Source organism: Sceloporus occidentalis, unplaced genomic scaffold (genome assembly GCF_023333645.1).
Source record: "Sceloporus occidentalis isolate IW3139 unplaced genomic scaffold, rSceOcc1.0.p SCAF_204, whole genome shotgun sequence".
Taxonomy (NCBI): Eukaryota; Metazoa; Chordata; class Lepidosauria; order Squamata; family Phrynosomatidae; genus Sceloporus; species Sceloporus occidentalis.
In genome coordinates, this window is record NW_028317184.1 from 101,034 (window position 1) to 115,276 (window position 14,243).

The following is a 14,243-nucleotide window of genomic DNA, read 5'->3' on the forward strand; positions in this document are numbered from 1 at the left end:
TGGTTACTATTAGGAGCATATATATTCGCCAAGGTGACTTTATGAGAGCCCACAAAGCCCTTAACAAACACAGCTCGCCCCTCGTCATCTTTCCACGTCGCAGAGGGACGAAAGCGGATACACTTATGTATGAGGATAGCTACCCCTTTGGTTTTAGAGGAAGGAGAGCTGGACAGAAAGGAGTGGGTAAAGTGCCTATTTAAAAGAGGAAATTCCCTGTTAGTAGAAAAATGCGTTTCCTGCACGAAGGCGATATGCGTCTTAAAGGAGTGAAAAAACGCTAAGAGTTTAGAACGCTGTTGAGGTTTATTAAGGCCCCTAATATTCAAGGAGACCAAGTTAAGAGACTGAGGAGCCATACAAAAAAAGTAGAGAGCACCAGAAAGAGTACAACCTGTACCCGGGACCCTTGGGACATGCAAAAAACATAAGAAAACAAAACATAAACCAAACTGTGTGAAATGTGTGTAAGGTGTGGTGCGATGCAAGGGAAAACATCCCTAGTAATATTGCTGTAGCAATATGAAGGGTGAGCACGGGGACTGCAAGCAGGCCCAAATCAACTGTCCACCTACGGACAGGAAAGCTCTGGGGGGGGGTGCCAAAAAGAGCACAAAGGAAAGGACCGTATCGGTCACAGGGAACAAAGGTGGCGGGAGCCAAACCAAACGTCCCCATCTACGGGACAGGAGCTAAATTAAATGAACCGCGCAGAGGAAGAGAGACCTAAGAGCTATAGCGTCCACTGACGGTCGCCGAAGGCAATAAGCGCTCAGCAGGTAAGTATTGCAGTATATATGAAAGTAAAAGGCAAAAAAGGTGAGAAAAAAAAAACAAACAAAGTGAAGAGCAGCAGAGAAATCACAAGGCCATGAGACAGCAAACCTCCCATAGAACAAGGGACCTGACAATGCAAAAATACGGAGACTGCAGAGTCACGGCGCAACGGACAACAATAGTGTAATGTGGTGCACGAGGGACGGCGAGTGCACAGCGAAGAACCGGAACGAAACGGGCGGGCGCGAAAGAAAAAGAACTGAAAAAACAAAACAAAAGTGCCGAAGTCCGAAAAGTCCGAAGAATAGCGTCCAAAGTTCTCCATCCGGAGGGGCGAACAGGAGCACAAACACCAATGCCCGCAACTCCACCAACTCACCACCCAAACCGGCGAAAAGTCTTAGGCAAGGGAGACCGCCAACCAAGACGCAGGAACCAACGAGGGACGGAACGTCGCAAGCGGGGCCAATCCATCAGGCATCTCCCTCCGGCAGTGGCGCGGCAGACGCGGCCCGCCGAGACCTCTTCCTACGCTGCACCGGAGCCGTCCAGGACATAGCAGGGTTGGTGAGTTGTTTCGGAACCTCCAGAGAGAGTTCCCAATCCGGAAGGCGAATGGCTGGAAGGTCAAGGTGAGTAAGGAAGTCCTCCAAATCGCCGTGGTGCCTAAGGGTAAAGACATCCTTGTCCTTACGAGCAATAAGGACGAACGGGAAACCCCACTGGTAGGGGATACCCGCCTCCCGAAGCGCGGCAGTAACGGGTTTGAGGGCCCGGCGTTTCTGAAGGGTGATCGGGGACAAGTCCTGGAAAATCTTGACCTGTTCCCCCTCGTAATCCAAGTCGCCCGAGAGGCGACATGCCTTGGGCACAGCCTCCTTGACGGAATAGTCATGTAGACAGCAGACCACGTCCCTCGGTGGAGCCGAGGGAGGGCCTCTCGGACGAAGCGCCCGATGGGCTCGATCAAACTTTATCGGGGTATCGTCGGGCTGTTGAAGGAGCCGATTAAACAGGGTCTGTAGCGTCATACGGACATCATCGGCCAACACTGATTCGGGTAGGCCCCGGACGCGCAAGTTGTTACGGCGTCCCCTGTTATCCAGGTCCTCAAGCTGTCTGCGTAGGGCAAGGAAAAGTTCAGAGTGATCCCGGTGCATCGCGGATAAAGCATCCACCGTTTCACAGGTCTTAGCATGGTCCTCCTCCAGCGTTGCAACCCGATCACCAATATGCTGGACGTCTTGCTTAATCGCCGTAAGATCAGCACGAACTCCCTGCAAGGCCTGGTCCAGGGCGGCGTCAATCACGGAGACGAGATCTGCCTTCGTGGGAAGCTGCTTCAAAGCGTCCTGCCAGGTAAGTGACACCGCCGGAGGATCCGAAAGCGTGGTATCCTGGTCGAGCGAGGCGTCGTCAGAGCACTCGCTCGCACGGCTCGATGGAGACGGCGCCATCTTGGACACATGGCCGCGAGTCTCGGAGTCTTGAGAGCCCCGAAAGAAGTGGCGTACCGACGACGCCGGAGGTCTCTCCCGAGTGCCAGGAGCTTTAGGGGTACCGGTAGCGCGGTTCGACTTCCCCATGATCGCGGGAGCGTAAAAAAGGCTAATAGTCCCGAGACGGTAGACGGAGCTGCGAACTTATGCAGCCATCTTGGTTCAGCGCCGGCCCCGCCCCCCATATTCAGGCTTTTTCCCCAAAAAAATTAATATTCAAATTTTGGGGAGTAGTCTTATAATCAGGGTCGCCTTTTAATTGAGCAAATACGGTAATTAAATGTTTCTCTCACCACATGGATAAAAGCCTTAAAGTGTAAAAATTCGTTGAAACCGGGAACATTTAGACACCCAATGCAAGAGTGAGAGATGGACTTTTAGACGGACATATAGATAGACAGACGAACATATAAATAGACAGATAGAAATATAGATAGAGAGACAGACAACCTTCAATCTCTTTAACCTCCTTTAATCACGTTTGCACGGCTTAATGTTCAGTAAGATGTAACCCATGGAACACATTTAATTCTCTGGAGTGTACAGCGAGTTTTGTTACCCCTCCTTGGGTCCCTCCTCTAAGTCTCCCCTCCTCACTCCCCACTGACGTGGCACACAGCGAGCGCTGACACCATTTGTGAGCCGTCTGCCGCGTCTCACGCACAGCTGTGGAGATGCGCTTCCCGCCGCTGCTGCCGCCGCTGCTGCTGCTGTTAGGCCTCCTGCAGCCCCTGCTGGGATTCCAGATCGATTGGAAGAAGTTGGAAAATATCTCAAGAGGCAAAGTTGAGGTGAGGATCGCAGCGTGTTTACTCCGTGTGCCTCCGGTGCCGGGATTTCTATGTCTTTGGGTGGTCGGGAGGGATGCGTTTAAAATGATCTATGGGTGGGCTTATTTTGTATTGTTTGTAGTATATAAACCAGTCTGCTAGAGAAGATGTTACTTCTTAGGAGCAGATGCCTGATCGTTCTCATTTTTTCTTTTCACAGTCATGTGGGGGATGACAGCTGAACAGGCTGAAAGAGGTAAGAGAAAGCACTCTGCTTATCACACAGACTCATCCGTCCCAATCGGCTCCAGCAAACGTCGTATGGAAAGGCTGCATCTATACATGTGTCATGTACATGTATGGGGGAAGCATGTGTATAGATGAAAGGGGATTGGGCAGCTCACTTACTCAAAGGGAACATATGCTAAAATTGGGAACACACACACGCGCGCGCGCGCGCGCGCGCACACACACACCCTATAAACTCATAACAAAGCTGGCGTATAGCCATTTTGGCCGGTGGTTCTTGCCGTACCATTATTAAAATCATTATTGATTTATGAACATACATACTGTTACATTAAACAACTAAATGAACATTTGGTTGCTGTGACACTGGCCCTCTTAGAAAAAAAGCCAGGCAGCTACAGACATTTCATGGGGGTTTCACTAAATGCCCCACAAGCTTGTCAGACACTTTGGCTACCCGTGGAAACGACCCGCTGGTCACACTCGCACAGGCCCTTTGTATATGTCCCAGAGTGCTTTATTACGTAATGATGCTCAGGTCGGGGGTGTAAGCTCATTCAGTAGATTTCAATGTGTTTTAGTAAAGTGACCGATTACCTGTAGGGAGTTAGTTAAACAACTGAACAGCAACAATCCCAAAGGCCTGAGGTCACGGGCAATAACATACAATGGGGTTTCCTATCCTGGACAGCTGGCACCCATAGTTGCGGCATCAGTTATTTTTAAATGATGTTGACAATTTCTAAATAACTTCTAATAGTGATATTGTTTACAACAGTCTGACAGGATTTGCTGCATAACCATATGGTAAGAACATTTTGCATGTTGGCATACACGTGGGCACAGGTCTAGTGCTAGGGGTCATATCAAGGGACCCTAACACTGCCTGATAATTCTATTCCATTGAGGTTTATTCACTAAAAAGGAAGTTGTCGGAAGAGTTGTGGATTTAACTATACATTAGGAAGGTCCAACCCCAGTGAGCTCCTCCTGTAAGACGAGGGTGGTTGACCCTGTATAATGTATATATAAATGAAGATTTCTTCAAAGTCCCCTTACACATTGAATTATGTACGATATGGACCAGCTCAACCCTTTTTGCTGGAGGAACTTACCAGTGTTGGCAAATTAAAAATCACAACACTTCTAACAACCCTCCTTTAGTAAATAGACCTTGTGGTCTCTGAGCAAATACAGTTCAGGAAGATCAGCGTTTAAAGTTCTTTATTCTTCTCAAATGATCAGGCTGTCCTGGGACAACCACGGCGTTATAGTGCTTGGCCAAATAAATCCATAAATCAGCTCAAAATATTTGCAGTCTTATTATTATTATTTATGGTTTTATATAGCACCATCAAAGTCTGTAACGAAGTGTAGGAAACCAGGCAGAGGCTTGTAACATATGGAAGTCTATGAACAAAGGACACGTGTCCAAATGCAAAGTAGATTTGGAGTATTTGGCACACTCTGTACTTGTTTAGAGTCCCATGTTGGCAACAAGCTGGTCACACCCAAGATGGATATCAGACTTGTAGTAATCTTGGCACTAGAGAACTTCGTAATGGAGATGGTCAGATACAAATATCCAGCTGTTACTGTCCTATAAATTTCCATTATATATCTGCTGTCTTTATACAACAGCCGTAAACCTTCGTCAGTCGTAGTCACAGTTGAATGGCCATATTTAGGTGTCACCTTTAGTTCTCATGAAGCATGATGTGCATTAGGAGATGTGAAAATGTTCGTATTTGTTGCAAGGGACAATAAATAAAATATTAATGAGATTAGCAAAGTTTTGTACCTGCAGAAAATAGAATAACCAGAATAACCTCTATCACTATAATCCATTAACAATATTTCCGCATGTTTCTAGAACCCAATAACCTACAGTTGTAAGCCGCAGAATAACATTCCAGTAAAAAGAACTATCGCAAATATCAGGCACTATTAAATATTCAAGGTTTCCTGCATATTCTATCAGCCGTATGCCTGTGAAAAAAAGCAAGATAAAAATAGCACAGGTGTTCAGAAAAAGAAATAAGGACATTAAGAGCCACTTTAGTACTGATGGGCTCAGCGAAGAGAAGTAATGGTTGACTCTATAGAATTGTGTGGGTGGGTGTGCGACAGGGAAGGTGGTTCTCATTTTCACACTTTGCACCGTATACAAACAGCATAGATATCTGGGACCATGTTCTTATATCGCTTTTTAATTGTACTTTACCGAGGTTGTCGTACATAAGTGAAACAGCCTCCTAGCAGAAGTGGTAGAGGGAATTTAAACATGCATGGAACAGGCATATGGCTATCCTGAAAATAAGAATAACCCAATGAATCATTACTGAATTGCTATGTGCCATGAAATTCTATTTTTCAATGAAATTGCATAGTTTCACAAGGTCTCTGTGTTTTGTGATGTATAAACCAGTGTATTGTTCTGTGTTCCAGGTGAAAGCTTTCGTCACGGAGGACATCCCTCTTTAGTATCCTTTAAACATCTGGGAACCTGGTGGCACACAGATAGGACTTGGGTGGCCCTGGGTCTACTTCAGAAGTATTAGCTGCCAGAGTATTTTGAGAGTTACAGATGTTTCTGGTAGGACTGGAATCTTTGACTAGAATACTGATAAACTGTATTACCTAGTAAGAGCAGAAAACCCATATGGTATGTATATGATACAGTAGCCCTTAGGGTGTTATTAAATCCCACCACCTTCAACTGTGTTATACTTTCTGATTTGGTGTGTTAACACGGACTGTCTGGTTGCTCTCAAAAGGAACACCCACTGCTTCCTTCACCCATTTCTTGAGTTGAAAAACATGTTCCAATAGCGTGGGAGAATAGCAACATAGAACTACTTAATATTGAACAGAAAAGAAGTGCTGCTGTAATGACAGTGATTATTATCAATCTCATCCATCCATTAGATTATAAAGTTCATGTGAGGAAGAGAATGACAGGAGACAGTACTGCTTCATTAAAACCGATTATGGGTATTGGAAATAACTGCTTATTTAAGCGGTTAAATCAGGGCTCGACAAATCCCAGGCGCCAGGTCGCCATGGCGACAGAGAATTTTGTCCTGGCGCCTAGGTTTTGTCAGCCTCTTACATCCATAAAAAAATGTGGATGTAAGAGGCTGAGTAACCACACGGGGGCGCTGCTGCTGCTGTCTGCCCAGGAGTCTGGGCAGACAGCACAGCCACTCAGAGCCCGCCCCCGAGCCTGAGATCACTCCCACGGAGTGATCCTGTAGGCTGAAACCGCGGTTGCTGCAAAACCGGCAATCGTGTTTTCAGCTGCCACAGGCAGCTTCAGGGAAGGGGGTTGTGTGTTGATTGGTTCCCCACACAAGTGTGGGGACCTGACCCAACACCCCCCTGCTGCCTGATCGCTCCATGAGAGCGACAGTGCAGCGTTAACCCCTTCAATGCCGCGATCGCAGCATTTAGGGGTTAATTCCCGTTTTGTACGGGGCTCTGCTGCTGGTGGTCTGCCTGGAAGCAGACTTGAAGCAGACTTTGATGATTCCTGTAGGCATGGAAGCCTACAGCAGTCATCAAAGACTCCCCTCCCTGCAATGGCTGGTCTATAGACCAGCAATTGAGTCCCAGCTGCCAGAGGCAGCTTCAGGGACAGGGGAGAAGGTTCTTTGGTCTCCACATGAGTTTGGACACCAGCCCCAACACCCCCCTGCTGCCTGATCGCTCCATGAGAGCGACAGTGCAGCGTTAACCCCTTCAATGCCACACTTGTGTATGACACATTCGTGGCATTGCAGGGGTTAACATTTTCCCCCACAAGCTTGTGGGGACTAAATATCAGTCAATGGAACATCAGCATCGAAAGAGTTAAAAAAATAAATAAATTAATAATAATAAAAAAACAGCACTGAGGGTGCTTCCAGGTCAAACGCTGTGAGTTTTGTAAGTGGGCTGATGATGATCCGTTCACCCCTAACCAACTGTTAGTTTAAAAAAATCCTGGCTCCTAACTTTTTTACCTGGCGCCTAGATTCACAACAAATTTGTCAAGCCCTGGGTTAAATCACGTAAGTGTTCCCAAGGAACAGGAATCTTATCTTCATTTGGTCCTTGACCTGCCTGTTTTTCACAGTCACAATCTGGAAATGAAGCATATCCCTGGAGCAGATCCCGAACTTGTACTACTTACCGCCCAATACAAAGAGCTGGAGGTAAGAGAAGGAAAGTGATGTTTGCCTAGTCATCTCTGTAAACACCTTGTCATCCCTGCAATCGTTGTTTCTATGAACAATTACCGTCCTCAGATGTGTGAAATATTGATCATCAATCTGGGTTTCTGTTTCTTACTACCTTTCTGATGCTACCTTGATAATATCCTTGCTACAATTTGACACGGCAAACACTGTTGGTTCTCACCATTGTTGCAGTATGTCGAGCTGAAAGGTAAGCTCTGTACATGGGAAATCATTTCAGTGATTTCCATGGCTGTTCAGGCCCAATGTAGTTGCAAGGCATTACTGAAGCCATACAATGAATTCATTTAAATCTGCCATTGTATGAATTATACATACTCCAAAAGGTACCCATGGGAGACCATCCTCAGAAGCTGAAATTGATTAGTCTTCATCTTAAAATGGCTAATCTGGCATAAGTAATACTAAATAATTATTTTCGATTCTATCTCACTGCCCCATCTACCAGTAGCCCTTCTGGACAGCTAGTCTTTGCCCTGCCAGCTACACATATACCAACACTAGTGCAGAAAAAGCTGTTTACTTTTCCTATAATAACTTCATGCGTCAGATTCGTACTGGGAAGCCGGAATCCAGGTACACCAACGCAGTGCAGGTTTTAAATGTCTAAACAACAGGACCCGTTTTAGAAACCAAATCACCACCTGTGTTCAGACATTTAAGGGAAACTTGGCCACTGACTGGGACTATGTTTGAGAGTAAATATCCATACCTGGCATACACACCATGATCACACAAGCAGAAGGGGGGGCGGCGTTCATCCTGTGAGGTTTGAGTGCATTCACTTATTTTAGGAGCCAAAATTGTAGGAAAGGCTGCCAGACTCCAGGATTCAGAAACCCCAGATCTTCAGAGTACAGTTATTGTGTCTTATGTGCTGATTTAGCGAAATCTTTTATATTTGTGGCATTACCCGTGCAATGATGAAAGTTTTAACACAAAAATGACCCAGTTTAGTCTTAATATTATTAATAGTTTTTTTTGTATAATTAGAACACAATTACAACTTGAGCAGGTAGTGTCTTAGAGTTGATACCTTTCATTGGGCCAACCCCACGCATGGGTCCGCACAAGAAAACAGACATTATATTGTTTGTGAGTGTAATTGCATATGCTGTTCATTTTCCCTGGAGATGGAATATGCCTTGTTTACTTCTGTCGATATATTAAGCCTGGATTGGCATGTGTGCTATGGTGACACAGCTGACTTGTAGGGTTAAATATAATGTTAGAGAGAGCAGTTATCTCTCCAAGGTAATATAGAGATCAGTGAGCTTAATTTCAGAGCAAGCAGATACCTAATCCGGAATTCTTAAGATGTCAAATCTTACATCATTTTGTGTTATAAGAACATATTACCTCATTACCTCTCTTTTGAGCTTTACAGGTTACTGAATGTAAACTTTTACAAATCTAGAGCCCAGATACTACTAAGACATTTTATGTACATAAACAAAAAAGAAAAGCCCATGTTTTCATAAAAATTGAAAGTAGAAACATAAAAAATGGGAACTCCGGATATGAAATTCATTAGGAGTTACAATTTACCCATTGCTATATATTTCTCATTACAGCGCATTCCACTCAGTGAAATGAAGAGAGACGAGATTAACCAGCTATTAAAAGACCTAGGGTTTTACAAGAAGGAGAGCAGGGACGCCCCGGTACCACCTGAGCTCCAGATGGCACCAGCACGAATCGCAAAGACACAAGAGGAAGGAGCCAAAGATGACCTGTAGTGCAGTTAGCGTCTTATCTGCTATAAGGGCTAAGTTTAAATGCAAGTTCTTATTTTACTGAAAAGGTTAGAAGAGATTACTGGGGGGGAAATCAGAGCCTATGATAAATTGATTTGTACCAATTCACTCACTGTAGTATAAGTCTGCAGGCCTGCCACAAACTGGCCTAAAACAGGGTTATTGTAACACTGTCAATCTGCATTTTCCAGCCACTGTTTTGACATTCCTCGGGTACCGTTAGTCTTTTTTTAAAAATATATATTTTAAATTGTGTTTATTGCACAGAATACCTATTTGCAGAGTGGCGTATCGTTAAATACCTGACACTTAAAGCGTGTGTAATTGTCACTAGCACATTCCAATGAGCCATGTTTTGAGTGCATAAGAACAGGGAAACACCAAATTTAAGTTTTAAAATGGGAACCTGTGATCTGTCCATTCCTTGGTTACAAATTCTTAATCTTTTAAGACCTGCACAATGTAACCAGACCAATTGTGTGTGTGTATACGTACATACACGCACGCACGCACGCACGCACGCACGCACGCACGCACACAACAGACATTGCGAAAATGGTTGGATATTTTTCATTGCTTAATCCTGCAGACAACAAATATTAGATTCATGAATGCATGTTATTTTTAATTATATAAAAAAGAGCAGACGTACAACTAAACACTGCATCACAATAAAGCCAGCCAAGTTAGTAATGCGCTGACTTGGGACATTAGCCAACAAGGGCTGTTTTTGAAATTGTGTTGGTAGGCCACCAGCTGGTCTTAGCCTGTTATGACATTGAATTGGTACAAATATTTTGTTTGGGCTGCTGATTTTTATACCCAGCTTTTGAGTATAGGTAACTTACCCTTGGATGGACTACTGATACCTTGTTACGTGCACAGCTATTGCAAACTTCTCCATCTGGCCTGCCTCGTCTACCAGGACATGAATGATGTCCTCAGCTGTAAAGCTTCCAAGCTGAGAACTGATGTAAACAGTCTAGATGATGAGGTAGTGTCAGGTTCCAGCAGTACACAAATGGAGAATGTTCCTGATGAAAAAGATTCAATAAAACAATACAAACAAAAATCTATTCCTCTGAGTGTTCTGTGGGGCATTTAGGCTCCAAGTTGGTTTTTAAGGTTAACTGATCAGAAACTGAAACACACACACGCACAATCTACAGGACAAACTTCCAGAATGTCATGGAGAAGCTTCGCTTTGTCTCAGACGGCCAACTAACTTCATGTGGTAGGGGGGGTCAAAGAATGCTGTGAAAATGATTTTTGATTTTTCTTTAAAAAAAAAATACTCATGGCTCTCAGGGATATCAAACAATTGTAAACACAACAGCTTTACAAACAAAAGTGAAGTATATGTGTGCCACAATTATTGGCAGACCTATGAATTCATATAAGAAATATATTTGGACTATATTCCCATTGACATTTTTACATTATTTAGTACAAAAACTGAGAACGACCTTTGACTGCCCTAAACCATCATGGGTTTAAATCAGTTCAGAAACGTTATATCGCTCCCGGGAGCATTTTTATAAAAAAAAAAAAAGACGTCAGGACTTTTAAATATGGCGCCGCCATGCTGCCGATATCAAGGCATTTCAAGAACACCAACTGAATGGAAAAAACAACCTCTGATTGTTTCTTAAACAAAGCTTCTAGCAGCAGGGTGCTGCCATGGTTAACTTACCTTCCAAGATGGCACTGCCCTTCTCCTGGCAATAGCCTCAGAAGCGATTACAAAATCACTTTCATCACTCGGGGGGTGTTGCTGGATGCCATCAGCATCCAGTGATTGACACCCCAAGCCTAAAGATCAATCAGATGTTTATAAACCTTTGCCTTTGACTGGTAAAGAGCTGCTTCCCTTCATCACTTGCTTTTAGTGAGGGAGAGAGACAGATCGTGTTCTAAAGCAGGTATTCCACTTCTACCAAAAATTATAAAATATAAACTTTTCACCACAAAGGCTCTTATAAGAGCCCCTCTTTATTTTAACCCCTTCCTTAGGCAGTGATATTGCACATCAGCACTTCTTTGCCGTTTGTGCACTTTTATTTTTATCCACATTTTTTTATACTTTATATTTAATATTTTATTATTTTTAGGTACCATGAACCCCTCCTTTGCTGTAGATCAGGCCTTAGGGATTGATCCTATAGCAGCAGCACCTTTTTGCTGTTTTTTTATTTTACCGGCTAGGGGTTCATTATTTTATGATGCAGCACATGTATACTGCTGAGGAAGTGTATGAATTTTTGGCCTCAGATTCTGAGGCCACTGACAGAGTCAGATTTTGATGTTGGCTGCTGGGTCCGCTGCCACAAGTAGTGGCAGTGCACCCGAGGAGTGGGTAGCGCCTATTAGGTATAAACCAGTTATCCCTCCTTTTACTGCAATTCCTTGCATTAATATTGATGTTACAGGATTTACCCCATTGCAGTTTGCGCAGATGTTTTGGGGAGAAGATGTCTTGGGAGACATTGTCTCCCAATCCAACATCTATGCCCAGCAGTGCCGTGCTGCTAGCCCTGACCCCGATTCACATGCCAGCATTTCTTAAATTCTGGGCATTAACTATGCTAATGAGAATTATATTAAAAAAAAACACCTCCATCCGCTCCTACTGGAGCACCAGCCCCATCTTTAGTACCACCATTTGAAATACCCTGGGGTCATGGGCATAGGAACCCCTAAAAATCTGGGGGGGGACAGCATTTTCCCCCATCAGATCCCCACTTTCTCACACTATCTACCCCCTCTCAAACTTTCTTACTATCTACACCCCTCCCTACCCTCCCTTCTCACTAGCTACCCTCTCCCTACCCTCCCTTCTCACTAGCTACCCTCTCCCTACCACCCCCTTCACACTAGCTACCCTCTCCCTACCCCCCCTTCTCACTAGCTACCCTCTCCCTACCCCCCCTTCTCACTAGCTACCCTCTCCCTACCCCCCTTCTCACTGTCTACCCCAGGGGTGTCCAAGGTTTTTCTGCAGTGGGCCACTTCATCAGAATTGTATACGTGCGCGGGCCACACTCATTTGTCACTGTGAGAAAATATGGCCTTTAATAAAATATGCAGATTAAAATAAAGTAAATGACACAAAACCTTTACTTTTCCTCTCACTGATTTCTGGGCCTAGAAAGTTTTGTGACTACAAATTCAGGACTCAGGATAATTAAAAATGAAATAGTTCTATTTATTCTAGGGATGCACCAAAATGAAAATTCTGGACCAAAACATTCACGGTTCACTTAGCCAAAACCGAAAATGACCCCCCACCTTTAAAAATAATAATAAAAACTCACATTTTTAATAAAAGTAGGTAACACACCACAATTGGACAAAAAAAATTTGCAATATGACTTGGCATGATAGGAGTGTGATTGCTAACAGCAATCACACTCCTATCATACCCAGGCAGCCAGTACATTCTGGTACAGGGTGGCTGTAAGTGATGTGCAGACCCCATACTGCTGGCAGCATCAATACACAAGGGGGGCAGCTAGCTATGTTTCAGCATGTACTGGCTGACTTGGCATGATAGGAGTGTGATTGCTAACAGCAATCACAGTCCCATCATGCCTAGGTTCCAGCACTTACACATCCAACCAGTAAATGCTGTAACCTAGGCATGATGGGACTGTGATTGCTGTTAGCAATCACACTCCTATCATGCCAAGTCAGCCAGTACATGCTGGTACAGGGTGGCTGTAAGTGATGTGCAGACCCCATACTGCTGGCAGCATCAATATACAAGGGGGGGCAGCTAGCTAGGTTTCAGCATGTACTGGCTGACTTGGCATGATAGGAGTGTGATTGCTAACAGCAATCACAGTCCCATCATGCCTAGGTTCCAGCACTTACACATCCAACCAGTAAATGCTGTAACCTAGGCATGATGGGACTGTGATTGCTGTTAGCAATCACACTCCTATCATGCCAAGTCAGCCAGTACATGCTGGTACAGGGTGGCTGTAAGTGATGTGCAGACCCCATACTGCTGGCAGCATCAATACACAAGGGGGGCAGCTAGCTAGGTTTCAGCATGTACTGGCTGACTTGGCATGATAGGAGTGTGATTGCTAACAGCAATCACAGTCCCATCTTGCCTAGGTTCCAGCACCTTCACATCCAACCAGTAAATGCTGTAACCTAGGCATGATGGGACTGTGATTGCTGTTAGCAATCACACTCCTATCATGCCAAGTCAGCCAGTACATGCTGGTAAAGGGTGGCTGTAAGTGATGTGCAGACCCCATACTGCTAGCAGCATCAATACACAAGGGGGGCAGCTAGCTAGGTTTCAGCATGTACTGGCTGACTTGGCATGATAGGAGTGTGATTGCTAACAGCAATCACAGTCCCATCATGCCTAGGTTCCAGCACTTACACATCCAACCAGTAAATGCTGTAACCTAGGCATGATGGGACTGTGATTGCTGTTAGCAATCACACTCCTATCATGCCAAGTCAGCCAGTACATGCTGGTACAGGGTGGCTGTAAGTGATGTGCAGACCCCATACTGCTGGCATCAATACACAAGGGGGGCAGCTAGCTATGTTTCAGCATGTACTGGCTGACTTGGCATGATAGGAGTGTGATTGCTAACATCAATCACAGTCCAATCATGCCTAGGTTCCAGCACTTACACATCCATTCTATCACACACACACTCATTCATTCACAGATTCATTCCCTCAATCAGGCATACTTATTCAAACACCCTCCCCACCCCCTTACCTGCACTGCAGCTCCTCGATGCCGCTCACAGTCTTCAGCAGAGGGCGCGGCCTCCCTCTGCGTTCTCTGGTACTGCACAGAGGATGTGATGTAATGTCACGTGAACTCTGCTGGGTTCCGGTTCCTCTGAACGATCAGTACAGAAGACCCTCCCACAGGTAAGTAGCAGGGCTCGAGGTGCGGACCGCGTAAGATCGGTTGCC

The 14,243-nt window shown here is 44.9% G+C and overlaps 1 protein-coding gene across 1 annotated transcript; it reads left to right on the forward strand.

Moving 5' to 3' along the window:
- Positions 1–2,950: 2,950 nt before the first annotated feature.
- SELENOM (selenoprotein M) lies at positions 2,951–9,272 on the forward strand. The gene is made up of 5 exons (XM_089502470.1): positions 2,951–3,067; positions 3,267–3,302; positions 5,744–5,778; positions 7,413–7,491; positions 9,108–9,272. Exons 1-5 carry the CDS (start codon positions 2,951–2,953, stop codon positions 9,270–9,272), a joined length of 432 nt encoding a protein of 143 aa, XP_089358596.1.
- The last annotated feature ends 4,971 nt before the right edge of the window (positions 9,273–14,243 follow it).